The sequence below is a fragment of the Cenococcum geophilum genome (assembly GCF_001692895.1).
Source record: "Cenococcum geophilum 1.58 unplaced genomic scaffold K441scaffold_31, whole genome shotgun sequence".
In the NCBI taxonomy this organism is placed as follows: Eukaryota; Fungi; Ascomycota; class Dothideomycetes; order Gloniales; family Gloniaceae; genus Cenococcum; species Cenococcum geophilum.
Window position 1 is genome coordinate 654,181 of NW_027137589.1, and position 23,523 is coordinate 677,703.

At 41.8% G+C, this 23,523-nt stretch overlaps 5 protein-coding genes across 5 annotated transcripts; 3 read left to right on the plus strand and 2 right to left on the minus strand.

Annotated features, from left to right (window-relative positions):
* Window positions 1-477: 477 nt before the first annotated feature.
* K441DRAFT_614274 (ankyrin) lies at window positions 478-3,281 on the minus strand. The gene is made up of 3 exons (XM_067645671.1): window positions 2,786-3,281; window positions 2,098-2,734; window positions 478-2,044 (listed from the first exon to the last, which is right to left on the minus strand). The coding sequence occupies exons 1-3, from the start codon at window positions 3,202-3,204 to the stop codon at window positions 959-961; spliced, it is 2,142 nt and encodes a 713-aa protein (XP_067502128.1). The 5' UTR covers window positions 3,205-3,281; the 3' UTR covers window positions 478-958.
* Window positions 3,282-3,561: 280 nt separating this feature from the next.
* Window positions 3,562-4,352, minus strand: K441DRAFT_678785 (uncharacterized protein; the record flags this gene model as incomplete). The annotated part of the gene is made up of 3 exons (XM_067651188.1): window positions 3,562-3,995; window positions 4,047-4,220; window positions 4,274-4,352. The coding sequence occupies 3 exons, from the start codon at window positions 4,350-4,352 to the stop codon at window positions 3,562-3,564; spliced, it is 687 nt and encodes a 228-aa protein (XP_067502129.1).
* A 1,487-nt stretch (window positions 4,353-5,839) lies between these two features.
* K441DRAFT_614276 (uncharacterized protein) lies at window positions 5,840-8,313 on the plus strand. Its single transcript, XM_067645672.1, has 2 exons — window positions 5,840-7,715; window positions 7,773-8,313. The coding sequence occupies exons 1-2, from the start codon at window positions 5,932-5,934 to the stop codon at window positions 7,870-7,872; spliced, it is 1,884 nt and encodes a 627-aa protein (XP_067502130.1). The 5' UTR covers window positions 5,840-5,931; the 3' UTR covers window positions 7,873-8,313.
* Window positions 8,314-8,599: 286 nt separating this feature from the next.
* Window positions 8,600-10,553, plus strand: K441DRAFT_176110 (uncharacterized protein). Its single transcript, XM_067640348.1, has 7 exons — window positions 8,600-8,761; window positions 8,894-9,022; window positions 9,092-9,097; window positions 9,153-9,310; window positions 9,648-9,724; window positions 9,779-9,875; window positions 9,933-10,553. Exons 1-7 carry the CDS (start codon window positions 8,710-8,712, stop codon window positions 10,365-10,367), a joined length of 954 nt encoding a protein of 317 aa, XP_067502131.1. The 5' UTR covers window positions 8,600-8,709; the 3' UTR covers window positions 10,368-10,553.
* Window positions 10,554-16,705: 6,152 nt separating this feature from the next.
* On the plus strand, window positions 16,706-17,116 carry K441DRAFT_662742 (uncharacterized protein; the record flags this gene model as incomplete). The annotated part of the gene is made up of 1 exon (XM_067649092.1): window positions 16,706-17,116. A coding segment is annotated over exon 1 (266 nt), but the record flags the coding sequence as incomplete, so codon positions are not given.
* Window positions 17,117-23,523: the final 6,407 nt, after the last annotated feature.

A 23,523-nucleotide genomic window follows, 5' to 3' on the forward strand; every position in this document is an offset into this window, starting at 1 on the left:
TTAAGGCGGGGCTTATGGATATAGCACTTGCTGCACTTAATTACAGTAGGATCTGCCATATTTATAATATATATTGTGGTATTAATAGAGGTGTTAATAAAAAGGAAGGCGTAATACTAGGATATTTTAATATTTATAATATTTTGATATTCGTCACGTGGATTCTGCCATAACTTACCGCGCGTAAGTTTTTTTTCTAACCAATCAAAGGCTGGCTTGGCGAGGGTTTAAAAATTTAGACACCTATACACCTGAAAGTAATAGACCACTCGTACCTCGGGTCAATAATTTCCTAGACAACGTGCGAAGAATAAGGAAGTAGGATGTTTGGGAACTTTAATAACAACAAAGCGCAAGCATTTCCTTCATACACCTTTTCCAGTGCTTGCAAAGACCCAGGTCTATGCAGTATGAACCATGTATCGCTACATTTAAAGATTGCAAGATGCTAAATTTTCCATCAAAGTAGCAATACATCCCAGCAATTAAATTAAGAATATTGTACTCCAGAATCGCGTATTGGAGCTCTCTAAAATACATGCAAATCCAGGTTCTCCTTCGCAAATTGAGTGAAGATAATGGCAACAGTTACACAAAAGCCCCTATCGAGTTAGGATGCAAAGTATGCCTCAACTTCACTATTTGACTCCCATGCGCCACTCATGTGTACGCGTGATTCGGTATCCTGGTTGTGTCCTCGTTGGTGGCCAGAAGGCATGGCAAGGACGATACAAACAGTCTCCTCTATCCACTTTACGCCCGAGCCAACGGCAAATATCTAGGTAGGATAACCCAACTCGGCAGATGGAGCCACACAAACCAGCGTCGAATGCCGAGCTAGCTAGAAGTCATGCATAACTCAACACCTTGGAAAGGCAAATGGTCGCGGGACTTGACTAGCTTGTCATAAATAGAAGCAGATTCGTGTTTTATTTCAACCCATTCACACATTACTTGATCAACGTCTGATAGCTCCCTCCAGCAACTTGCGTATTTTGAGTGTCCTAGATCTGCCACCTTTCGAGTATGCGAACCATAGCTTATCTAGAAGTTCTAAAGGTGTAACTATTTCACGTCGTAAGGAGTTTCTACGGAAAATTTTGGAACGGCCTATGAAAGAGCAGGTCGCTCGCAAGCCCGGGTCGGCACCATGTTGCAATAATAGCTGGACTGTGTTAAAGTTCAACACTGTTACCGCAGCATGAATTGCAGAGCCATGGAGTCCACCGTGAATGTTAGGCTTTGCACCGCAACCCAAAAGTAGTTCCACGACTAGTTTAACTGAATATGTGGTGTCTGGAATGGAGCATACAAACTGAAGTGCGGTAAACCATTTGCCTCCGGTCTCATTAAAATTTGCCCCATGGACGGCGAGGAGGCTCAGAATTTCGATACAATCATCGACCCTCCAGGCAATAGATGTATCATGTGAAGTTAGAAAAGCGCGGATTGGAGAAGTGCCATGTTCTGGACCATTCACATTAGCCCCTGCGAGAAGTAGCATCTCGACTGCTTGCGGGTTTACGTGTTGTGCCGCAACCCCGAGTGCAGTAATTTGACCCTCTGGGGAGTAAGCTTTCATCCCAACGCTGATGTCGACTCCATATTCAAGTAGAACTGCGAGACAACGCGGGCTTTTCGCCGCCCTTCCTATTGGCGTATTCTGGATAGTACGATGCGGAGATGATTCTAATCCGTTAGGGTTGGCTCCTCGCCTGAGTAGATCCCTGATTTGGCTGATGTCAACATCCCTGATTTGGCTGATGTCAACATCCCTGATTTGGCTGATGGTTTGGCAGACATCCCCAAGATTCCGCACTAGCTCGCGAGTCAAGGACTCGTACTCCTCTGGTGACAGCTTTGAGCGCTCATCAAATGCTTTCGCAATCGCTACGTGATTGACCTCAACGCGATTATTTGCAGACAAGCGGGCCTCATTCTGGTTGAGCCTTTTCCTATACTCCTCCAGCCTTTTCAGCCCCTCCTCGTGAAGTATCTGCTTCACTTCCCGTTTTTCCCGGTGTTGTTCATTTGTCATGCGAAGCTAGACTAGAATGTTAATTTCGGTAAATGAAAAAAGAACCCAGGAATACTCACTTCTTCCGTCTCGTCCTCTATGGCCATAGCGAGGCCGGCCTGCCTCTTTCGTTCAGCCTCGACAGCGTCATGCAGATCTTTGGGAGCTTCAGAGAAATTTCTTTTTTTGCTTCCATGCGACTCCGACTCACTAATTCCGCCAAGGGATGATTTGGGGCTATTAAAAGAGCTATCGACTAAAACCGAAGCGTCTTCTATTATAGTTCTCGGCGCTTTAGAGATGGTATATACTGAGCTTGATTCCTCGTCGTGGTCTTCAAATAGCCCGTCTATGATGTTCTTGGGGAGCTCCTGGGTGTTGTCCTGCGGAAGATTCAGGTGCTCTAAATGACGCTCGATTTCTTCTTGTTCCGCTACGGCTCTAGGCGTACTAGGAGCCGTTTCTTCCTCTAGTTCCCCATCGGAAGCATCGTACGTAGTCTCGGCGTAGGTTGTCAGGTTGTCCAAGTATCTCTGGAGCATGAAACCTGACAAGCCATGCCCTTCTAGACCCTGTAGCTCCACGTTCTTCGGAAGTTTCGCCTGTAGCCGTGCAATCTCTATCAGTATCTGGGTAGTGTCCTCTTTGATGCCCGGAATGGCAGCAGTGTCATCCCGGATTTCTTGGGTATCTGCTTTGATATCTCGCATTATAGACCTAGATTACATTCATTAGCACACGTTCATAGCCTTACACTAACGAACTCACATCTCAACCATCTGCAATGCAATATCCAACGCGCTTTTATGAGCTTCCAAGCTGCTTCTTAACTGCTCCATATCGGACTTCCCACTCCAGCTCCATTGCACGCCCTTCTTCAGCCTCGCAGACTCGCCACCATGTTTCTCCAGCGATGCTTCAATCTGACTAACCACACCACCGCAGTTCTTCACGATGCCTGCGACCTGCTGTGCCAGCGATGGCGGGAATGCGCTGCGGGCAGTGTTGCCGGCATCGTGGGCCAACATCTCTAGCACCGTCGTGAGTGAGTGCAGCTCGCGGGACACTGCGTCGAGGTCGCTGCGGGCGCCGCGGACCTCCCGCACGAAGCCATTAATCCGGACCGTGAGCTTGGTGATAGTCGCGACCAGCGTGACACAGCCGGTTGTTATAGAAAGCGGATCCATAGGTGCGGCAAGCGGTACCTAAAAGTAGGTGGCCATTAATTTCCTTACGATGTTCATGGGCGCAGAGGTAAGGCTGCAGTGGGGGCTGAAGCAGCGAAGGTTAGGTCGATGAAACAGCGAGCTGAGGCGCAGTCATGCATGCAGACAATTCCCTTTTGACTGGTATTTATGGTCATTTCATTTATGCCAAATCCAGTGGCCTCGATTCGAGTAAGTAATCCATACAACTCAGATAGCACCCCCAAACCAATTGCAGTCCTCAAATAGAAAATCTATATACGATGCGCGCTTCAAAACCAACTCCAGAGCTTGACACCCTTCACCAAGTTCGCTGAACATTGGCGAGAATGACACCGCTCATAGACCTGCAGCATGTCTTAAGGCTTCGGTTTCCCAGAGATTGAGGCTCCTCCTGACTTCCCTCTTGCGAAGATTTCTGCCCAGGATGTCCCCAATAAGATTGGCGTGCTCGTTGTCGTTCCGCCGTTGAGCGCCATCTGCGTTCCCACCATTACCATTTCCACCTTTTGCATTCGCATTTTCACCATTACCTTTACCTCCTGCCGCCGCCGCTGCTTTGTGGTGCTTCTTCTCCGTGGTTCCATTGTTGGCTGCCGCAGTGGCATTTGTGGCTGCCGCAGTCGCGTTTCCAGCGTTACCACCTTCACCCCCCTTTCCCTTCTTCCCTTTCCCGGTGTGTGTCATCGTGCCATTAGTCGCTGCTGCTGCCGCCGTTGAGTTTGAGTTTGCGCCAGCTACTCCGGCTCCCTTTTTCTTTCCCTTGGAGGCTTCTAGAATGCATCGTCAGTTTGTATTACCTAGATAGCTAACGCAACACATACTGGTCTTAGCCGCCTCGCCATCATGTCTAACTGTCAAGAGAGATGATACAGCATCCCGCAGAGCAATTGCTCTCTTGGTAATCCAGTCAGACTCTTCGAAGGCAATGTCCTCACCGCGAGCGAAGTTTGTGGAAGGAATGTTAAGTCCTTCAATGCCACTGTTGGTCATGACAGCTTGTATTGCTATTAGTCAAGACCAGAAAAGGTAGGTAACGGTCTCAGCTTACGTCCAGGCTTGACAGGAACTGGGTTGGCAGCCACTAAGGCCACCGAAAGGAACGTGATAAGAGGATAAACAGTCTTCATGATAGAATGATATAAGGAAGAGAGGAGAAGCGAGTGTTTTCGTGGTAGTTAATGATTGAATGAGGTGAAGAAGCAAGCAGGTCAGGGAATGAGATTTGAGCCCGGCTCTTTCGAAAAGAATGAAGATAGAAGGAAAATGAGTGTCCAGCACAAGTAAACGAAACTGAAAGGTGGGGATGGAAGTGTAGATCCTTAAGCTGCCGCAGACATAAGGTATATGTAGAAACGGCCGAGAACGGTCGGAGAGTAAATAAGGTCAAAGATCGGCCCCAAAAGAAGACGGAATTAGATGCAACATCTTTCCAGAATTCGATTCATATCTAACTCAAGACGTGTGGAGGATGCCTGAGCCTTAGGGAATTTTAATAGGGACTCTGAGAACAAAGACCCACCTCTCGAGCGGAGAGTGGTGGTATTCATTGCCAAGTGTTCTTGGCTGGCGATTTCTCATCCTGATTCAGAACATAAGATAGGATGGAGCACGTCCCGAGCAGGAGAACAGCTTCAGAAACGAACGAATCACAAACATGAGAAAAGTAACATGACGTGATTTGAAGAGGACCGACCACTACAAAAGGAGATTCAAAACTCTGGCCCCAACGTCTGTTGTCTGAGACCGCGTAACAGGGGAGGCTGGAAGGCAAAGGATGGTAATGAAGCTTAATAAAACGCATAAGCTTGGCTTGGGTAGTCAAACGAGGAACCGAGAAGCCCGCGTTGCGAATATGAAGCTTGACGGGTTTCAGGCCCTCGATACTGCTCACGTAACAGCCTCCCAACACTGGCCCTAAGAATTCTTCTTTTCAACAACGGAACAAGCCGTGGCGGCGCGGAAGAAAATGACAGCCGCTCAGCCAGTTTCAGCCGAATCCTGCCTTGGGGCCGGTAAGAAATCCAAGGTCGAATAGACGACGGACACAAAGTGGTTGATAGAGCTTGGCAGCGGTGAGAGTCAACATACGCGTATGCTTGCCTCCGCAACATAAATGGAACGTCGGAAGAACAGCGGTTACTGAGGCAATCCAAAAGGAGTCGACAATGCGAAGAGAGTAAGAGGTGGTTCTTATGATGGACAGGAAATACTTCAGGAGAAGGAGAAGGAGGAGGCTCAATCTAAGCTGCAAGTAACATTCGGTTATTACTGACTTCATTGACGTAGCTTATGGGATTTTGACGGATGGTCTTACCGCTTGCCTATTTAAGCTTAGGTAGGGATCAAGCTATATCAGCCAAAGCGCTTACGATCGCTGCGTAATTGACGGTAGAGGCATCTACTATTACATTTGAGGTAAGGCTTTGATTATAAAACTAAAGCTTCATTTTATTAATATCGTATATAGTGCTGCGTGATGGCTTTTATTAAGAAAATGCCTGCAATTAAGCATTTGAGGCATTAGTTTTGATGTTCAAAACCGTCAAAAGCCCATAAGCTACGTTAGTGGTTCGTTTAGATTTTCGGTCGTGCTCTTTCCACTCGGTGTTTGCTACGGATAATTATGCAACTTCGTCATTCGAATGCAGTGACTTTTGCACCCAACGAACTCTTTCCAATGCTCCATTCCGCCAAACCTACCCTACAATGGCCTCCAAGACCCTCTCCTCGTCGATAACATGGCGCAGTCTTCACTCTCCAGCTCGTTTAATTTGTACAGCTGCTCGACCTACTCGCACTGCCACACGAAGAAATATTTTCGACGCGTACCGGCCTGCCCTCCGCGTTGCCGGTCAGAGGAGAGCAATCACGAACACCGCTCGAGCAAGGTTTGCAGAAGCGCAGGACTCACTTGACCCGCGCCAACAGGAACGGGAAAGCGACCAGGTGGATGTTTGCATTGTGGGTGGCGGGCCAGCAGGCCTCAGCGCCGCCATACGACTGAAACAATTAGCCAACGACGCTGGCAATGAAGACTTCCGGGTGCTGCTGCTGGAGAAGGCCGGCGAACTGGGGGATCATATCTTGTCTGGAAACGTGGTGGAACCTTCTGCTCTAAATGAGCTGCTTCCGGACTGGAACTCGGAGGATAACCCAAGCCGATTCGAGCATGTCACGCCTGCAAAGGTTGACAAGATGCGGTTCCTTACCAAAAACCAAGTCATTCCAATCCCAAAACCCCCACAGATGAACAATCACGGCAATTATATCATAAGTCTAAACCAATTCGTCAAGTGGCTAGGAGAGCGCGCAGAAGAGGTGGGAGTAGAAATATACCCTGGCTTTGCGGCATCTGAGGTATTATATACACACGATGGATCTGTGAAAGGCGTTGCTACGAATGATTTGGGCATCTCGAGAGAGGGTAAGCCTAAAAATTCATTTGAACGAGGCATGGAATTCCATGCTAGGGTCACCCTGCTTGCTGAGGGCTGCCATGGAAGTCTGACAAAACAAGTCATCAAAAAATTTGATCTCAGGCGGGACAGCCAACATCAGACTTATGGCCTCGGGATTAAAGAGGTGTGGGAGGTGCAGCCAGAGAAATTCCAGGAAGGTTTGGTCGTCCACTCCATGGGTTATCCTCTGCCATCGGATACCTATGGCGGTGGCTGGATGTATCACTTTGGTGAAAACATGGTTAGTATTGGTCTCGTCGTGGGTCTGGACTATCCGAACCCTTGGTTGGCACCGTATGGGGAGTTTCAGAAGATGAAGCATCACCCTCTATACAAATCCGTCCTCGAGGGAGGAAAGTGTATCTCTTATGGCGCGAGAACCTTGAACGAAGGTGGCTTTCAATCAATACCAAAGTGTGCCTTCCCTGGAGGGGCTCTCATTGGTGATACTGCTGGATTCCTCAATGTTCCTAAGATCAAGGGCACGCATACGGCCATGCGGTCAGGAATGTTAGCTGCAGAGGCTACCTATAACGCACTCACATCATCTGATGATGGCAGTGTTTTCCTGTTTGAGTACGAGGACAAGCTCCGGGCCTCCTCCATCTGGTCCGAGCTCAAGCAGGTCCGAAATATGAGACCATCATTTCACAGCTCACTTGGCTTATATGGTGGGGTTTTATATTCCGGTTTGGAAGCATATATACTCCGTGGAAACGTTCCTTGGACTTTAAAGCATGGGAAACCCGATCATGCTGCAACAAAGACTGCCGGTCAGTGCAAGAAGATCGAATATCCTAAGCCAGATGGCAAGATCAGCTTTGATATTTTGACCAGTGTGAGTCGAACGGGGACCAACCATGAGGAAGATCAACCTGTGCACTTGCAAGTCAAGGACTGGGACAAGCATACTCAGCTCGAGTGGCCCAAGTACAAAGGAGTTGAGAACCGATTCTGCCCAGCTGGCGTGTACGAATACGTCGAGGATGACAGCAAGGATCTTGGGGTCAGATTCCAGATCAATGCCCAAAAGTAAGTTCTGAACCCAAAGTTCCCTGGAGCGTCCGTGCTTGAAACTGACATTCTTAGCTGCATTCATTGCAAGACGTGCGATATCAAGGATCCCGACCAAGACATAAACTGGACCACACCTCAGGGAGGTGAAGGCCCAAAGTATGTGTTGACTTGAGATGGCGGGTCAGTTCCGGGTACACAGTTGCTGCGCGTCATCTGGAGGACACAGCCCTATGCATGCTGATGTTTTTTGGCAATGAAATTACGCAGCACTCTCAACGGCAAAACGGCAAAACGGCAAAATGGTGCCAAGAGGGTTGTATTATGTATAATGTAAATAGCTTACTCGTACCCGCTCTCGCGATGGGCGCGGGCGGAGATATGACCTCAATGCCAGGCTGGCAGACAAGGTAGTCCCCTTGCACGGGATGTCTTGGGACAATGGGCTGGGACAATGACTTAGGAGAACAGAAACAGCGAGTTGGGCATTCACTCTGCAGCCGTGACTGGGCATTTGGTGATTCGCCTCGTGGTCGCAGTGTGCAAGGTCGCACCAGGCATATAGCTATCATGGCCATTAGATAATAGCTCTTGTCGGTGGATTGGACAGCTCGAGGCCGAAAGCAGCCACCGTAAGCGCAGCCGATAGGGGCTTAGCGGCTGACAGTAGCGCGAAGAAGTGAGGCGAACCTGTGTCGCCCAGTCGTCCAACTTTTCCTTCCAACCCAACTTCAGACCACCCACCATCATCTCCATCACTTCCACCAAAACCACTACCACCTTCCCTCATAACCCCCACTAGGTCCCTCCCACATTCCTATCCGCCCTACAAATACTTCTTCCGCGCGGGCGCTTACTCGATATCGGCTGTGCTGCCACCTGTGGCCTCGCCTCACTTTTCTGGCTCCGACTTCAAGGCCAAGGCTACCGCGCGTTTTTTTTTCCTGGTGGTAGAAACATATTCAGCTCGACTCCTTCGCTGGAACAAAGCCCGTCACGTTAGGCGTCCACCATGACTGAAGTGTCCTCTACGCGACTCTACCTTGGTAACCTACCTCGCAATGGTATGCTTGAACTTCCTACCCTGGATGGAGCTCCACCCGAGGGCGCAATGCTTTGGATAAGGAACCTTCGTGGATCCGGGATCACTCTCTCCTCCGTGGAATTTGGCGTCGCTGACTAGCAAACCCGTGCAGCCACAAAGGCCGATGTTGAAGCTCATTTCCAAACCCATGGCACCGGCGAGATTACAGAAATCAAACTCATGAATGGCTTCGGCTTCATCGAGTACAAAGATGCCATGGACGCGCGCGATGTCGTTCCAGGTAAGATGCTCAATCCATTGTATCTAACGCTCACGCAAGGCGCACATGCTAACTCATTTTCTCCAACAGCCTTCCGTATGTATTCTTCCTTTCTTTCATCACGCAATACCTAACTCTCGCCGGTTTCTAGATGGCTCCGACTTCATGGGAGAACGTCTGATTGTGCAGTTCGCGCGCGGATCGCGTCGGAATGAGAACTTTGCTCACCAAGAACGCGCTGCTCCACGTCCCAGACGGACTGCCTTCCGGATGCGTATATCTGGCCTTCCTGTTGAGACCAGCTGGCAGGTTAGCTCACTCCCCATATCATTTGGTTCTTGGACCACTGGATGCCTTTCAGTTTTGGATTTTTGAGTTCTTTGTTTTGTTTCATCCATGGCTTCTATCCAATTCACCTCATACCCCTCCGTTGGCCATATCTATCCATCAGGAACAGAACCCACCAACCTGTTTCTTTCACTGCACAGCCTAGGAATTTTTGTACCAGCAGGTTTGGATCTGAAACCTCGCCCATCCATCTACGAGGTTTAGCATATCGTCAGGATTTCTTGGATTACTTGTTTGCTTTCTTCGTCGTTAAGGAATGAATCTGGCTGTAGGCAACTGGACTTACAGGACCTTGTAGGACCTCAAAGATTTTGCCCGCCAATCTGGACTCGATGTCGTCTACTCCGAAGTCGGCCGCGATCGCGACGGGTCTGGGTATGTTGAATCTCATAATGGAGAGTACACACAGGATAATTGACTAGTTTTTAGGTTCGTGGAGTACGAAACCCCTGCGGATTTGAAGAACGCAGTCGAGAAGCTAGACGGTCGTGAATTCAAGGACAACACCGTTCGATGCGTGCAGGACGTCAGCTCTCCACCGCCCCAGCCGCCATTTAAAATGCGTCAGCCTTACCCAGCACAGGCTCAAGACGAACGTCCTCGCGATCGTTTCCGGTCTCGTTCGCCTCCCCCTGGCCGTCGGGGGTATCCTCCTGCGCCAGATGACTATTATCATGATCGCCGTGGTCCTCCTCGAGGCTATAGTCCTCGTCGCGATGACTATCGCCGGCGCTCGCCGCCACCACGCGATTACTATGATTCTCGCGATCGCTATGGCCGCGCCTCACCCCGCCCACGTGGTCCTGTTGATGAGTATGGACCTCCTCGCCCCCGCTACCCTGAAGATGGCTACGATGCGCGTGGACCGCCGCCCCGTCGTGGTTATGAGGCTGATCCGTACATGAATGGTCATGGTAGACCGTACGATGGCCGCCCTCCGTCCCCTAGGGGCCGTCCTAGGAGCCCAGGCCGTACTGGCTATGACGACGGCTACGCTCCACGTCCCCGCTATTGGTGAATACTCCTTTACTTCCGTGCTCTCTCTAGCGCAGCTTTTTGCAGGTGCATTGAAAGAAGGCTCACCCTCGCAGACACTCCCATTACGTACCCTGTCACTCACCCCATATACGCCTTGGCTACCAAACGTTTACGGCTGAGTGAGATGTGTAGGATTATCAGACCAATTATGGTTTAAGGGTTCCCTCGGATGTTCGTCTGTTTCTCATATCTCTTTTCCTTTCTCTGTATGATATGGGCCGGCATGCTGTGACTACTCGTTCAGCGTGGGTAGGATTGGATTCATTTACTACTCTTTACATCTCAACTACTTTCGAGAGTGGTGGGCGGTCTAATTGTCGTTCGCTCCCAAGGATTGATCTGCTTCGATGACATGAGCATATTGACCTCTTTATTTAGCTGGGCGGTTCGCTTTCTGGGCGGTTACAGAGAGACAGAACCCGGTCTATCTTATTTTGTTTCGTGTGCTTCAATGGTCTTAGGCTTTCGTGGGCGGGTTGCGGAAAATGGGGGGTTTGGGTGGTGGTTCTGTAGCTGTGTTATAAAAGTTATGGGATCTGGGTTTCGCTCACTGTCTGCTGTTAGTGATTACAGTTACTTTGTGATAGGTGGATATCTAGTTTAACTTCTATAATCCTAGTACTACTTGGCGCCGCTACTGTTATTCTAACTCTGCTACCGCGTATCAATTCTTTTTTCCTGTCCACCAATCTAGCAAGGTAACTCTAGCGCGTTCGAGTCAATAAAAGCCTAAATATAAAAACGATAGAGACCTTTTTAGCCTTCTAGACCCGCTTTTTATACCTAGCCGGCTAAGCCTAAATTCCCTATAAAGACCTAATACTAGACCTCTTTAACAAGCTTACCCTAGACCTATAGCGCGCTATATTATTAGTTTTTACTACTATATAGACGCTAAAGGTACTTATCCCTTAACCCGTCAAAATTGGTCCTTCTCTTATCGATAAAAATTAGACCAATCGGAGTGGTTGGATAAATATAAAATATCCCAATCAATAATAATAGCGAATATTTATCGATAAGAGATGGGCGCTGACGGGTTAAGAGATAGACTACTGCCTAGCTATTAACTAAGGCTTTTATTAAATTAAGGCACGAGCTAAGTAGTATAAAGCTAGAAACTTTTTAAACTAGACTATCCCTTAGCACGGTAGCGTCCTACGAGCAATGGTCTGTGCGCGAACACCAAAATCAGAACAACGCGATAACTATGTGAATTCAAGCAGTCAATTGCCCACCACCGTTCTGCAAGGAGGACAAATGCTAGCTACCTTATATTAAGCGACTTGACTCCAAAGATTGAGCGTTTTTATCAAAATACTATAGCATTTGGCCAATATTAAAGGCTTCGAATTCCTGAGTACAGGCACTGAATTCGGCTCCTCTAATTGGCTAGTTCTTATCGATACCGGTAGGACGCGAAGTACCGTGCTAAGGGATAAATACTCCTAGAACGGCCTATAGTGCCCTAGCAAGATCTACAACTCCTATAGTACTAGCTATATAGCTCGCCATTAATCTAGCAGCTAGCCGCGTAGCTAGTCCTACTACGGATCCGGCGTATACTTGGCCTATATATAGCGACCCCTATAAATAGGCCCTTAGTAATTAAGGAGCTTGCCTTTTATATAGCTAAAAACCTACTTTACTAAGGACTGCTAGATGAAGGTATAAATAGATAAGGTTTTATTAATTTAGAAAAATAGCGCGGAGTTAGAAAAAGAACCTTAAAGAAAGACTCTTCTCTAGGGGTTAAAGGGATTAATATATTATATATTAATCTAGGTTAGCTAATTAGTAGAAGAAGCTATACTATCCCTTATATGTTACGGACCTTATATTAACAGTAGTATAACTACTAAGAAGAGATATAAATGGGTTAGTTAAGATAGTATAGGAGGCGCTAGAACCGATTAAGCTATAGGATAAAGGGTAGCTGAGTTATATGGCTAGTTACGTTATAAGTTCGGAACATAGGAACGTAAAAACGTGGGAACGTGGGAACATAACGTATTAACGTACTAATGTACTAATATACTAAGCTCTTTACTATAGGGAGGAGTTATATATTTAAGGACACACGGTATCTATAAATAGTTTTTCTTCTTTATAGTAAATCTTAGAATATAATTAATGTGGTTTATTAGGACCCGGGCAATATTAGGACCTAGGCCACTTGCAAAATCCACTAAAATCGCGATTTTTAGACCCTTATAAAATTAACCAATTTCTAATAATAATTAATACAAATTTAATAGTGGCCTATTAATGCAATAACTAACTTATATAGGAAGTACTAAAAATCTTATATAAGCGGAAGTAGGTTAAATAGNAAAAGTAGGGNAANNTTNCCCTACTTTTNCTATTTAACCTACTTCCGCTTATATAAGATTTTTAGTACTTCCTATATAAGTTAGTTATTGCATTAATAGGCCACTATTAAATTTGTATTAATTATTATTAGAAATTGGTTAATTTTATAAGGGTCTAAAAATCGCGATTTTAGTGGGTTTTGCAAGTGGCCTAGGTCCTAATATTGCCCGGGTCCTAATAAACCACATTAAAGTTAATTTATTAGGTAACCACTCTACTAGTTATTATTACATTATTAACTTCTTATTTACCTATATACCTAGCCCATTAATAAGTTTACTATAGTATTTCCTATAAGGCTTCGTTATATATTTACTACTAAGGTTATAGTATTAATAAAGTTAAATAATATGCCACTAAAAGTAGTAGCTATAATAGCGTTAACGGTCGCGACTATCTTGGGATTAGGTAATGATACTAGTATAATAAATACTAACTTTTAGCTAGTTACTATAGGATAGCTATAGGAAATAGTTAATTAATTAATAGATAATAATAGGATACTTAAAGAAAGAATTAATGGAATTAGAGCAGCTAAGGTTAAGTTACCCTTAATTAAGCAATTCTTAGGAGAGAAGTTAAAACTTAAAGGATTTCTTATATAAATGCACTTTAAGATTATATAAGGAGTTAAACTAGTAACGCCTATAGATTAAGTTACTTATATAGGATTATTTTTAATAGGGAGAGTACTTAAGTAGTTTAAACCTTACCTTACGGAGGTATAGAAGTATAGTATAATAACTACTAACTAGGAGGTACGGTATATATTCTTAAGTTAAAGTAGGTTTATAGAACGCTTAATATAAATATTTAAAGACCTAAAGGTAACTACTATAGTGGAATAAAAACTTTAAAACCTAGTATAAAGGACTTTAGTAATTAAGTATATAACGTAGTTTTAAATATTAGCTATATAGGTTATATAGAATAATAAGGCGCTTATAGTACAGTATAAGTAAGGACTTAAGGCAAAAATTTAGGATATAATTGTAAGGGATATTATTGCGGACACCTTGGGTTGCCCTTAGGACAACCCCCGGACGCCCCTTAGATAGTCGCCGGTCACGTGCCGGAGGCACGTGCCCGTAGTATATAGTCTCCACGATCCCAGAGGCCTTACCTCCTTAAGGATTCGTCTCTCTTACTAATCTATCCTGTTCCAATCGTGTCCTTATAGCCCCCTGTCTACAAGATCCCCTTACAATAATTATCCTAATAGAAGATGTAGATACTCTTAGAGATTTAATTAACTAAGTAATTAAGATTAATAATAAGATTTACTAAAGAGAGCAGACTAAGAAGGGTTAGGATAGAGTTCTATAGTTATATAAGGCGTAGGGTACATAATAATAAAGTTAAAATTAGAAATTATAGTATAGCGTAGAGCTAATAGACCTAAGCGGTATTAAAAAAAATAGAAAATAGAATAAACGACTATAGAAACCTAGAGGGTAAGGATTAAGTAATTAAAGGTCTAAGGAGTAGAGGCCGAACTAGGGATTTTAGTAGTAGAAGACGTTTAGGCGGACTCTATAGTAAAAAAAATAGTTTAAAAAAGGAGCTTATATAAATTACGGAAAATAAGGTTATTTTATTAGAGACTATAAAAGTAGATAGAGTTACTATATAGTAAAGGGAATAAGATTAGTAGAAGACATATATATATAAAGGGATAATAGTATACTATAAGGAACTAAAGAGTGTTTAATTAAAAGTTTTACGTTTTGTTATAATAATATATACTAAATTTATAAGGACACTAAGTATAGTATAAGCTATTAGCTATAGGAGCTAAAATTATTAAAGTTTAAAGGAACTAACGAACTATCTCGTAAATTAGATATTAAGGACGATAAATTTAATATAGGCGAAATATTTAGTAATAATAAGGTAATAAGGGTAGCTTATTAGGAGACTATAGACCTTAAAGATATTATAAAAGAAGTAGAGGATAATTCCACTATAAAATAGGGAATATTAGTAGGGATTAAGACCTTACTAGATATAATATCTATCGCTTTATAAGATATAAGAGAAGTAAAATAGTAAATTACTTTAGCACTTAATGAAGGTAAAAAGCTAAAGGCTTAAGATTCTTAAAATAAGATAAGATATGCTTAAGGACCTATAATGGACGACAACTAATAAAGTAGAGTAATGGCTTAGTTTAGTAATATATAAATAAGCTTAGGATGAAGTTTCCTAAAGGTATAAGATTCTTAAGATAAGATAAGTAAGATTTAAGACTCTTAAGATAAGATAAGAATACTATAAAAGCCTAGTTAGACTAAGGCTAGAGCTAAGCTTAAGAAAAAAGTAAGCTTAGGATTAAGAATCTTATAGGACTAAGATTTCTAAACGCGAATAAAGACTATTAAATAAACTAAGATTAAGAAGTAAGAAGACTTTAAGGATCTACTTATAAGGCGAAAACTAAAAGAAAATAAAAAGAAATTTAGATAGAGAATCCTTATATAGTAAGAATAGAAACTAGACTAGAGATTTAGTATACTAGGTTATATAAGGGACAGAGTACTAGTATAGAAAATTACTAATAGGCCTAGGGTAGGTATGCTAAGAGCTAAGTAGCTTACTAAACTAGAAGATAAAGAGAATCTAGGAATCTCTATTAGATTTAAAAAATAATGTATAAAGGGCTATTATAATATAATAATAAGAAGATACTTCCTTATAGATAAGCCGTATATACTCTAGCAGCTATACTAAAAGTAGTATAGATAAAGACATAACAATAAGTAGGAAGATTTCTATATATAGTTAGACAAAAAGTTATTTAGAACTACCTTATTACGGAAAAGATAATAAGTTATATTAAGGGAGTCTTAATTATAACATTAAAGGATTTAGAGAAATAATTAAAGGATTAGAGAAGTAAGGGGTATATCTTAGTACCTATAAATAAAGTTATAACGTTTAGATTAATATAGTAAAGGTTTAAACTTAAAGATAAAAATAAGTTAAGAGTTAACCTAAAGCACCTAGTATACTATACGCTATTATAGATTATATGCGTGGATAATATATATAATATATATAAGAACCTAAAAGAAAAGAATTAGAAGTACCCTATAAGAATATATTAGGCGCTAGATAAGTAATAGTATAGAAATACTAAATATATATATAGATAGTATTTAGTAGAAGTATAGGAGTTAGGAGACTTAATACTTTAACTAAAAAGATTCCTTATAGAAGAATACTTAGACGAATAATAGTAGTAGGAATGCCTAGAGAATATATATTTATAGTATATTCTCTTCTATATTAGTTAAATCTCTACAATTTAGACGTTATCTATATTACTATCTATCCCACTTTTATAAGTAAAGTCTTTGTTAACCGTAGCGCTTTAAGAGAGTATTTTTTTTAGTATAGAGTTCTTTCTAGCTTTATAACGGGCGTCTTCTTAAATAAAGGCTAGGTTGTGGGCCTGGATATCCTATTAGTAGGTAAGATTAGTCCTCGCAACTAGTGTCTTATAGTTAGTTTAGATTTCTCTAATAAAGAAAGGTAATTTCAGTCTATCCTCTAGCTAAATAAATCATCTTTACTATATATTTAACTAGATATTAAAATAGGACATCTATTTTTAGCTAAGAATTATATTATAAGACCCTAAGTCTAGGATATAAAAGGGGATACTATACTAGCGTTGTCTATTAAGAGCGATATATATATCTATATTATACTGTTATTAAAGCCTTAGCGGTTTTTGATTGGTCTAATAAATTGGTCCTAGTTACGTGCTACTGTAAGAGTACATATATTGGATCCCGCCACGCTTACGACAAGTTCGCAAGCACTCTCTGTCTTTTTGGCCGTATGGCGACGTGCGGGCGGGACACGTTACAATTATGCTTGCGAACTTACTGGGGCCAGGTGTCGTGGGTTCGATCCCCATCGGTCACTTCGCTCTGGTACAGTCTAACGCGCATCCGTGCGATGAGGCGTCAGTGGAGATTCCGATCGCTTATGTTACTGGGGACTAACTAATATGGTGATACTCTTGGCGTTTGATCCCTGTGGAGGCCCGAACGGGCGCACAGAGGAATCCCTGCGAGCGCTCGGGGACGAGCGCGCAGAGGAGAGGGCAATTGTAAGAGTATATATATTAGGTCCCGCCGCGCTTGCGACAAGTTCGCAAGCACTCTCAGTCTTTTTGGCCGTATGGCGACGTGGAGGCGGGCCACGTTACAATTGTGCTTGCGAACTTACTGGGGCCAGGTGTCGTGGGTTCGATCCCCATCGGTCACTTCGCTCTGGTACAGTCTAACGCGCATCCATGCGATGAGGCGTCGGTGAAGATTCCGATCGCTTACGTTACTGGGGACTCCTAATATATGGTGCGACTCTTCGTGTGCGGACCCCCTGCGGCTTGGCGTTCGAGGACGAACGCGCAGAGGGGAGGGCAATTGTAAGAGTACATATATTAGATCCCGCCGCGCTTACGAACAAGTTCGCAAGCACTCCGTGTCTTTTTGGCCGAATGGCGACGTTAGGGCGGGAAACGTTACAGCTACCCATTAAATTCGCGACTAAGCGACCTCTTTTCTACCCCTTACTGCTCTCTATCTTTCCCCCCGTTTACTGCTCCCTACTTACTATAATACTACTCCCTACCTACTATAATACTACTCCCTACCTACTGCTTAAATGCCTTCCAATTGTATATTTTGCGCTACCTATAGGCAGTATCGCCCTTCCGCTAACTTTACAACAAACCGTCTTGGAGCTGCGTATAAAACCTATAAATCTTACAAGGTTAATCCTTTTTTTTCCCTTTTTTTACTACCTTTCTAACTCTATATATATAGGAGAAAAGAAAGGGCCGGTCCTAACGATCTTTAGCGGACCTTCGGCAGCCTATAAACCAAACTACTTCCGCCACTACTTCCGCCACTACTTCCGCCGCTGCTTCCGCCGCTGCTTCCGCTGCTACTTCCGCTGCTACTTCCGCTGCTACTTCTCCCTCTACTTCCCGCCTCCTTATACCACCCGTATTAACCCAGCCGCGACCTACTATAGTCCGTCCTATTACGGACTAGTTAGATATTAGGCCCATAAATATAGCCGCTATTACTACCATCCGCCCTATTATAGAGCAGTTAGATATTGGGCCTATAGAGACGGCCTATAATTACTATAAAGCTTTATACTAGATAGATAAATAAGTTAGCTCTACCTAGGCTAAAGACCCTTACTTTAAGACCTGCTGTAAGTAAGGCAATATTATCCTACCTTTATTTAAACCCCTGCCGTAGTATTTATAGACCTTACTACATTCCTAGAAACGATTTACCTATACATTTTAGGACTAGCTCCATTTATATAACGCGGCTTTAGCTTTTACCTTTATTAACTATACCACTACTAACCGTGGTATTACTTCGGCCGGTATTAACTGCTTCTAGATTTATAGCAAACTATACCACCTTACTAGGCCTATCCCTTAACCCGTTAGAGTCCTACGCTAAGGTCGCTTAAGTTTATAACTAAATTTCATTAGGTGTCTTTCGCTAATCTAGATACTTTAATTGGCTGATAACCGTTAGACGAATTTTAACGGGTTAAGGGATAGAAGCTCCCTCTAGAGCTACACCTTAATATACTTAGCTTTACTTTTACAACCCCGCCTACGCTACTAATATCCGTTTATAGACTAATCCGCAGCTTAATACGGATATTTTACGGCGCCTTACTAATATACTATATAAGATTAGCAGTCTGTTTATTATGTTATACCAAACTACCGCAGAACGGCTTTAGGCGTAAACTACGTCTACTCTATTATAGATTATTCTTAACCCGTAAATAAAGCTAATTTTTAAAGCGGGGGCTAATTGGCGCTATAAAAATCTACCTACGGCTAATAAAATTGCTATTGTTATTTCTAACGAGTATAAAAATTCTATAACTCCTACTAGGTTCCTAGTAGATATTAAAGAGCAAAAGGATAGAAATAAGCTACAAATTGGATATAGATAGGCGTTAGGGTTTCTTAATTTCTTATTATCTTTTCTATTATTTTTAAACTACCTATTAGTTGTTAGCAACCTAGTACTTTACTAGGGAGCAGTAAACCCCTAGTCTAGAGGTTTATAAACTATTAGGACATAGCTACTAGTATATATTAAGCTACCTAAAAGGATTCATATATATAGAACTATAGCGCTATAGCCTAGAGGCTGCATGCGTAGTATTATACGTAGTATAATACAATAGATATAAAAAATAAAAATAAAAAATCTAGCTACCGCGATATTGTTCTTGCCAACCATAGGCCGCCTAGTAAGCCCCTACGTTACTACTATATTAGCCTAACTTACGCCGCTTATATGCCGCTATACTATATACTACTCTTACCTTACGGCGACTATAGCTGGCACTAGGGTATACAGCTCCGTAGTAATTTCTATACCCGCTAGCATAACCAGCTTCCCTAGCGAGCTTATTTTCGGTTTTACCTTTACGTCTATAACGGCTCCAAACTAGTGCTGTTTGCCTTTTGCTGGCTATTTTAGTAGTATATAATTAATGTATAGGCCCTATATAACCAGAATAAGCTTAACTAGATCCGTTCCTACTAGTCTAACCTTAGCGTAGACCTATATAACGGTATTACAGATACTATCTCCCATAGAGATATTAACGCTAATTCTATTAGCCGCCGTATTATCCTTCCTTTAAACTACCTAGGTAGTGCCCGCTTTATCGGCTAGTACTACTAAGATACTATAGCTATAGTCCGCCGTTACGGCCACCTAAGCCTATTTATTACTTTTACGACTAATCCGCGGTGGGATAAAGTTATATACGAGCTTTTACCTTTCTAAGCTGCTACTAACCGCCCTAATTTAGTTGCCCGTATTTTCCGTATAAAGGTTAGCTACCTTCTTACTAACCTTAAGAAAAAGTAGATTTTTAGTAAATTCCACGGCTATATTTAGACTATTAAATATTAAAAACGGGGCCTACCGTATCTCCACCTTCTTCTCTTTTTATATCTATAGAACTGTAATTCATTTATAGATCTAGTAGTTATTAACTACTATATACCTATAGAGCTCCTATAGCTTATATAAATACCTTTAAACCAAAGCTTATAGATTGCTATTTAATAAAGATACTAAGCTAAGGAGAAGAGGAAGAGGTATATATAGAAGGAAGGGTAAATAAATACCTCGAGAGGACCGTTAAGGGGCTAGTAATAAGCGAGCTAATAGCACGGTAGCAGAATATGGCAGAACTTGGCAGGTAGCGTACCCTAGCACCGTTATACCTTAAGGGCAGCTATATAAAATCTCTATATATTAAGCCCCTAACTAAATTAATAGCTATTTTAGATAAAGGGCTAAATTTAAGCCTATACTAATTAGATAATTCTTTAGGATATTACCTTCTAGTAAGCAACTAGCGCGCATATAAGAGCTCTGCTTATATTTAATCGCCCTTAAATATAGAGTTGTCTTATTAGCGCGCTTATATTACTTAGCAATTCTATTAAGAACGCGTTTATATACTATACCGTTAATATTAAGGACCTTTTAGCTACCGCTCTTAGTAAAATTAATATTAGTTATAATATTTAGATATTTACTAATAAGCTATTACTACTTAGCGTAGTTACTTATTTTACCAATAAAGACAATAAGCTTTAATTAGTTCTTATTAGCCTCCTATAAATAAGAAGATTATATACTAGTAAAAACATTATACAATATTTAATTCATTCTTGGCTACCTTATAATAGATAACGCTATAAATAATAATAAACTCTATATTTAATTAGAGGAGACTTTTATAGTACTAAATAAGAGACGACTTTAATATAGTGGGTATATTATTAAGGCTTTAATAAGTTTAAGAGGGAGCTCGTTAGTACAAGTAATTAAGTAATTTTTAAGGAGTTTTATAAAAAGGGCTTTATAGGTAAGCTATATATTATATAGATACTAGGCTATTATAAAGACTTTACTAAGTACTAAGTAGAGGTTAGCATTAAAAAAAAACCATTTAATTATATAGAACTCCTACTGTCGGAACGTTAATCACGTGATGTGGTTACGAGACCACGAAGCGAGGTTAACTAATCTGACCTTGGAGCAACCCCTTACTTCAAAATAACAATTAACTACTAACTTCAACACCGCATACGTACCACTACGAGTGATATTCGTGCACGTTAATAAAGCGAGTATACCAACACTAATTAGTAGACGTATAGATTAGGAAATATGTAATAGCAAAGCTTAAAACTACATATTAGCTTAACTGCTAACGCGTTAGATTGCAGAGCTATCGCCCTATTTTAGTTAAAGGAGAAAACTACGTTACCCTCAAAGCTCGAGACCACGTATCAGCCTACTAATGCGTTAGATCGCCTAGAGAATCGTATCTTTACTTAGAGAGAGCTACGTTATCCTTAAAGCTTGAAACTACGTATTAGCTTAACTGTTAACGCGTTAGATCGCCTAGAGGACCCTTAAAGCTTAAAACCACGTATTAACTTAACTATTAATGCGTTAGATCGCCTAGAGGACCGTATCTTCGCTAAGAATCGTCTATAGTATCTAAGAACTATAGATTCGTCAATAGGATATATACACACCTTTATACTCTTACTTTAACACTTAAACAACGACCTACCCTTATACCTACCTTTATACCTATAACTATGGCATAAACGGAGGAAGAATAGGCCGTAATAGCTAGTAAATACAGATACGGAATTAATATAGATAAGGCTACAAAGGACGAACTAATAAAGTTTATATAGACGACGATATACCTAATACAAGACCTTACGGACAATAACTTATAGACCATCTTTTAAGAGCAGTTTGAAGGGTTTATAGTAGAGAACTTTAAGAAGATACGTATAGATACTAGATCTAAGCTGTAAAAATATCTCCTTAAAGGAGGTGTATATATTTAGGCAAACCTAGCAATAGAGTTACTATATCCGAACTATTATTTAAAGTTATATAATAAGAAGAGCTGCACCAATAGACAGATAAGGAGATTGTAGTAACTATTAAGGAGTTAGCAGAACTACTGGCTATAAGAGTACTACAAAATAGGTTAAACCACACTCGTAACGGTCTATCGGCTTAGCGTATAGCTATAATTATAATACCACCTAGGTCTAGTACGCAAACACCCGTATTTATACCTCTAGCCCTACTACTAACTGCTCCGCCAATTCTACTAGCTACTCTAATTGCTGTACCACTAGCTACTCCAATTGCTGCACTACTAGCTACTCCGATTGCTACCCCTGCTACCCCTACTACCCCTCTCGGTCCTTAATCCCCTAATTATAAATAAATCTACGCTCTTATTAACTAACTACTATAGCCAAGAGAGCAGCAACTGCAGCAGCTATAGTAACTGTAGCAGCTATATATATATATACTACCCGAACTAGCCGTACCTAGTATAGAGTAAGAACTTAGGCAAGGACCTAGATACAATAAGGAGGTAGCTATAATTATAAAGATCTACACAGACGACTAAAAGTATGATAGAGTTAGTAACAGCTTTAACTTTAAGTTGACTATTTTTTATAATATCTGCAAGAGATCTGGCTTACCACTAGAAGGCTACGCAGTGGCATTCCCTAGTATGCTAAAGGGGCTTACTTAGGACTACTACTATAATAGTAACCTTGAGTTAAGACCTTTTACTAAAGCCTATAACTATATACAACAATTTTTTAAAGGGCTAGAATACTACCGCAAGAACCTTATAGAGTGGAATAGTATAACCCTCTAAGGAGTTATAGACAAGAACCCTAATAAGTTAATCTATTAGAACTTCTAACTACTTATAGATAAGCTGCTAAAGCAACGTTATAGACTATATCTAGACTTTTATACGAACCGTATTCTTATAAATAAGTTGGTTACTGCTTACTAGGGAGTACTAGTATACCGTATTACTGTCTCTAACTCTTTAGAAGACCTCTCTTAGTTAATTAGTAAGCTATAATCCTCTATTATTACGTGGGAAAAAGAATACCCCTATAGGCCTTAATAAGATCGTCTTACTAAGCTTTTTTTATAGATTAATGCTATTACCGAAATGACCAGAATCAAGACCAAAACACTAATCGCTACAGTAGTAATCGCCCCTATAGAACTAACGGCAGACTAAAGGCTAAGTGCTACATCTATAAGAAGGAGGACTGCCGTTTGTGGAAATATATAAATAAGGAGCGTAATCGATCTAGAGACGACTATAAGAGACGCTTTATTAATATTAAAGGCCGCAATAAGGGCAACTTTAACAACTACTTTAAATAATATGTCGCCGTCTGCGAAAGAGATAAAGAGGATAACTTAGACTTTAAAGCCTATACACACAACGCTGACGACTCTGGGAGCGATGCTGGAGAACCTAATAATAGTTCTACCTATATTACTACCCTTAGAACACTTACTATAGAGGAAGCAACCTTTATAAGCGTAGAGCTAGCTAATAAGGCTTATACACACCTGCTTACGGCTTTAAAACTCACTATGGAGTTTACTACGGAACCTCGCATGGAGACCGACCTATTTGCCTATAGTACGGCTATAGCTACAGCATTACGATACACCTCGACGGTCTTTATGGGAATTATGATTAATATGGGTACTTTGCGTAAGTCTACGGCTGGCTACGGCCAATTCTAAGCTCTATAGGCCGTAGATAAGTCCATAAGTCTTAATACGTTAACTAAGGGCTAAGTAACTGTC

Coding starts and splice junctions, on each gene's coding strand:
- K441DRAFT_614274 (XM_067645671.1), bottom strand. CDS start 3,204: ATGGATCCGCTTTCTATAACAACCGGCTGTGTCACGCTGGTCGCGACT. Junction 2,735..2,785: donor GCATTGCAGATGGTTGAGAT/GTGAGTTCGTTA, acceptor AATGTAATCTAG/GTCTATAATGCGAGATATCA. Junction 2,045..2,097: donor TAGAGGACGAGACGGAAGAA/GTGAGTATTCCT, acceptor ATTCTAGTCTAG/CTTCGCATGACAAATGAACA.
- K441DRAFT_614276 (XM_067645672.1), top strand. CDS start 5,932: ATGGCCTCCAAGACCCTCTCCTCGTCGATAACATGGCGCAGTCTTCAC. Junction 7,716..7,772: donor TTCCAGATCAATGCCCAAAA/GTAAGTTCTGAA, acceptor TGACATTCTTAG/CTGCATTCATTGCAAGACGT.
- K441DRAFT_176110 (XM_067640348.1), top strand. CDS start 8,710: ATGACTGAAGTGTCCTCTACGCGACTCTACCTTGGTAACCTACCTCGC. Junction 9,311..9,647: donor CTGTTGAGACCAGCTGGCAG/GTTAGCTCACTC, acceptor AGGACCTTGTAG/GACCTCAAAGATTTTGCCCG. Junction 9,725..9,778: donor CGCGATCGCGACGGGTCTGG/GTATGTTGAATC, acceptor ACTAGTTTTTAG/GTTCGTGGAGTACGAAACCC.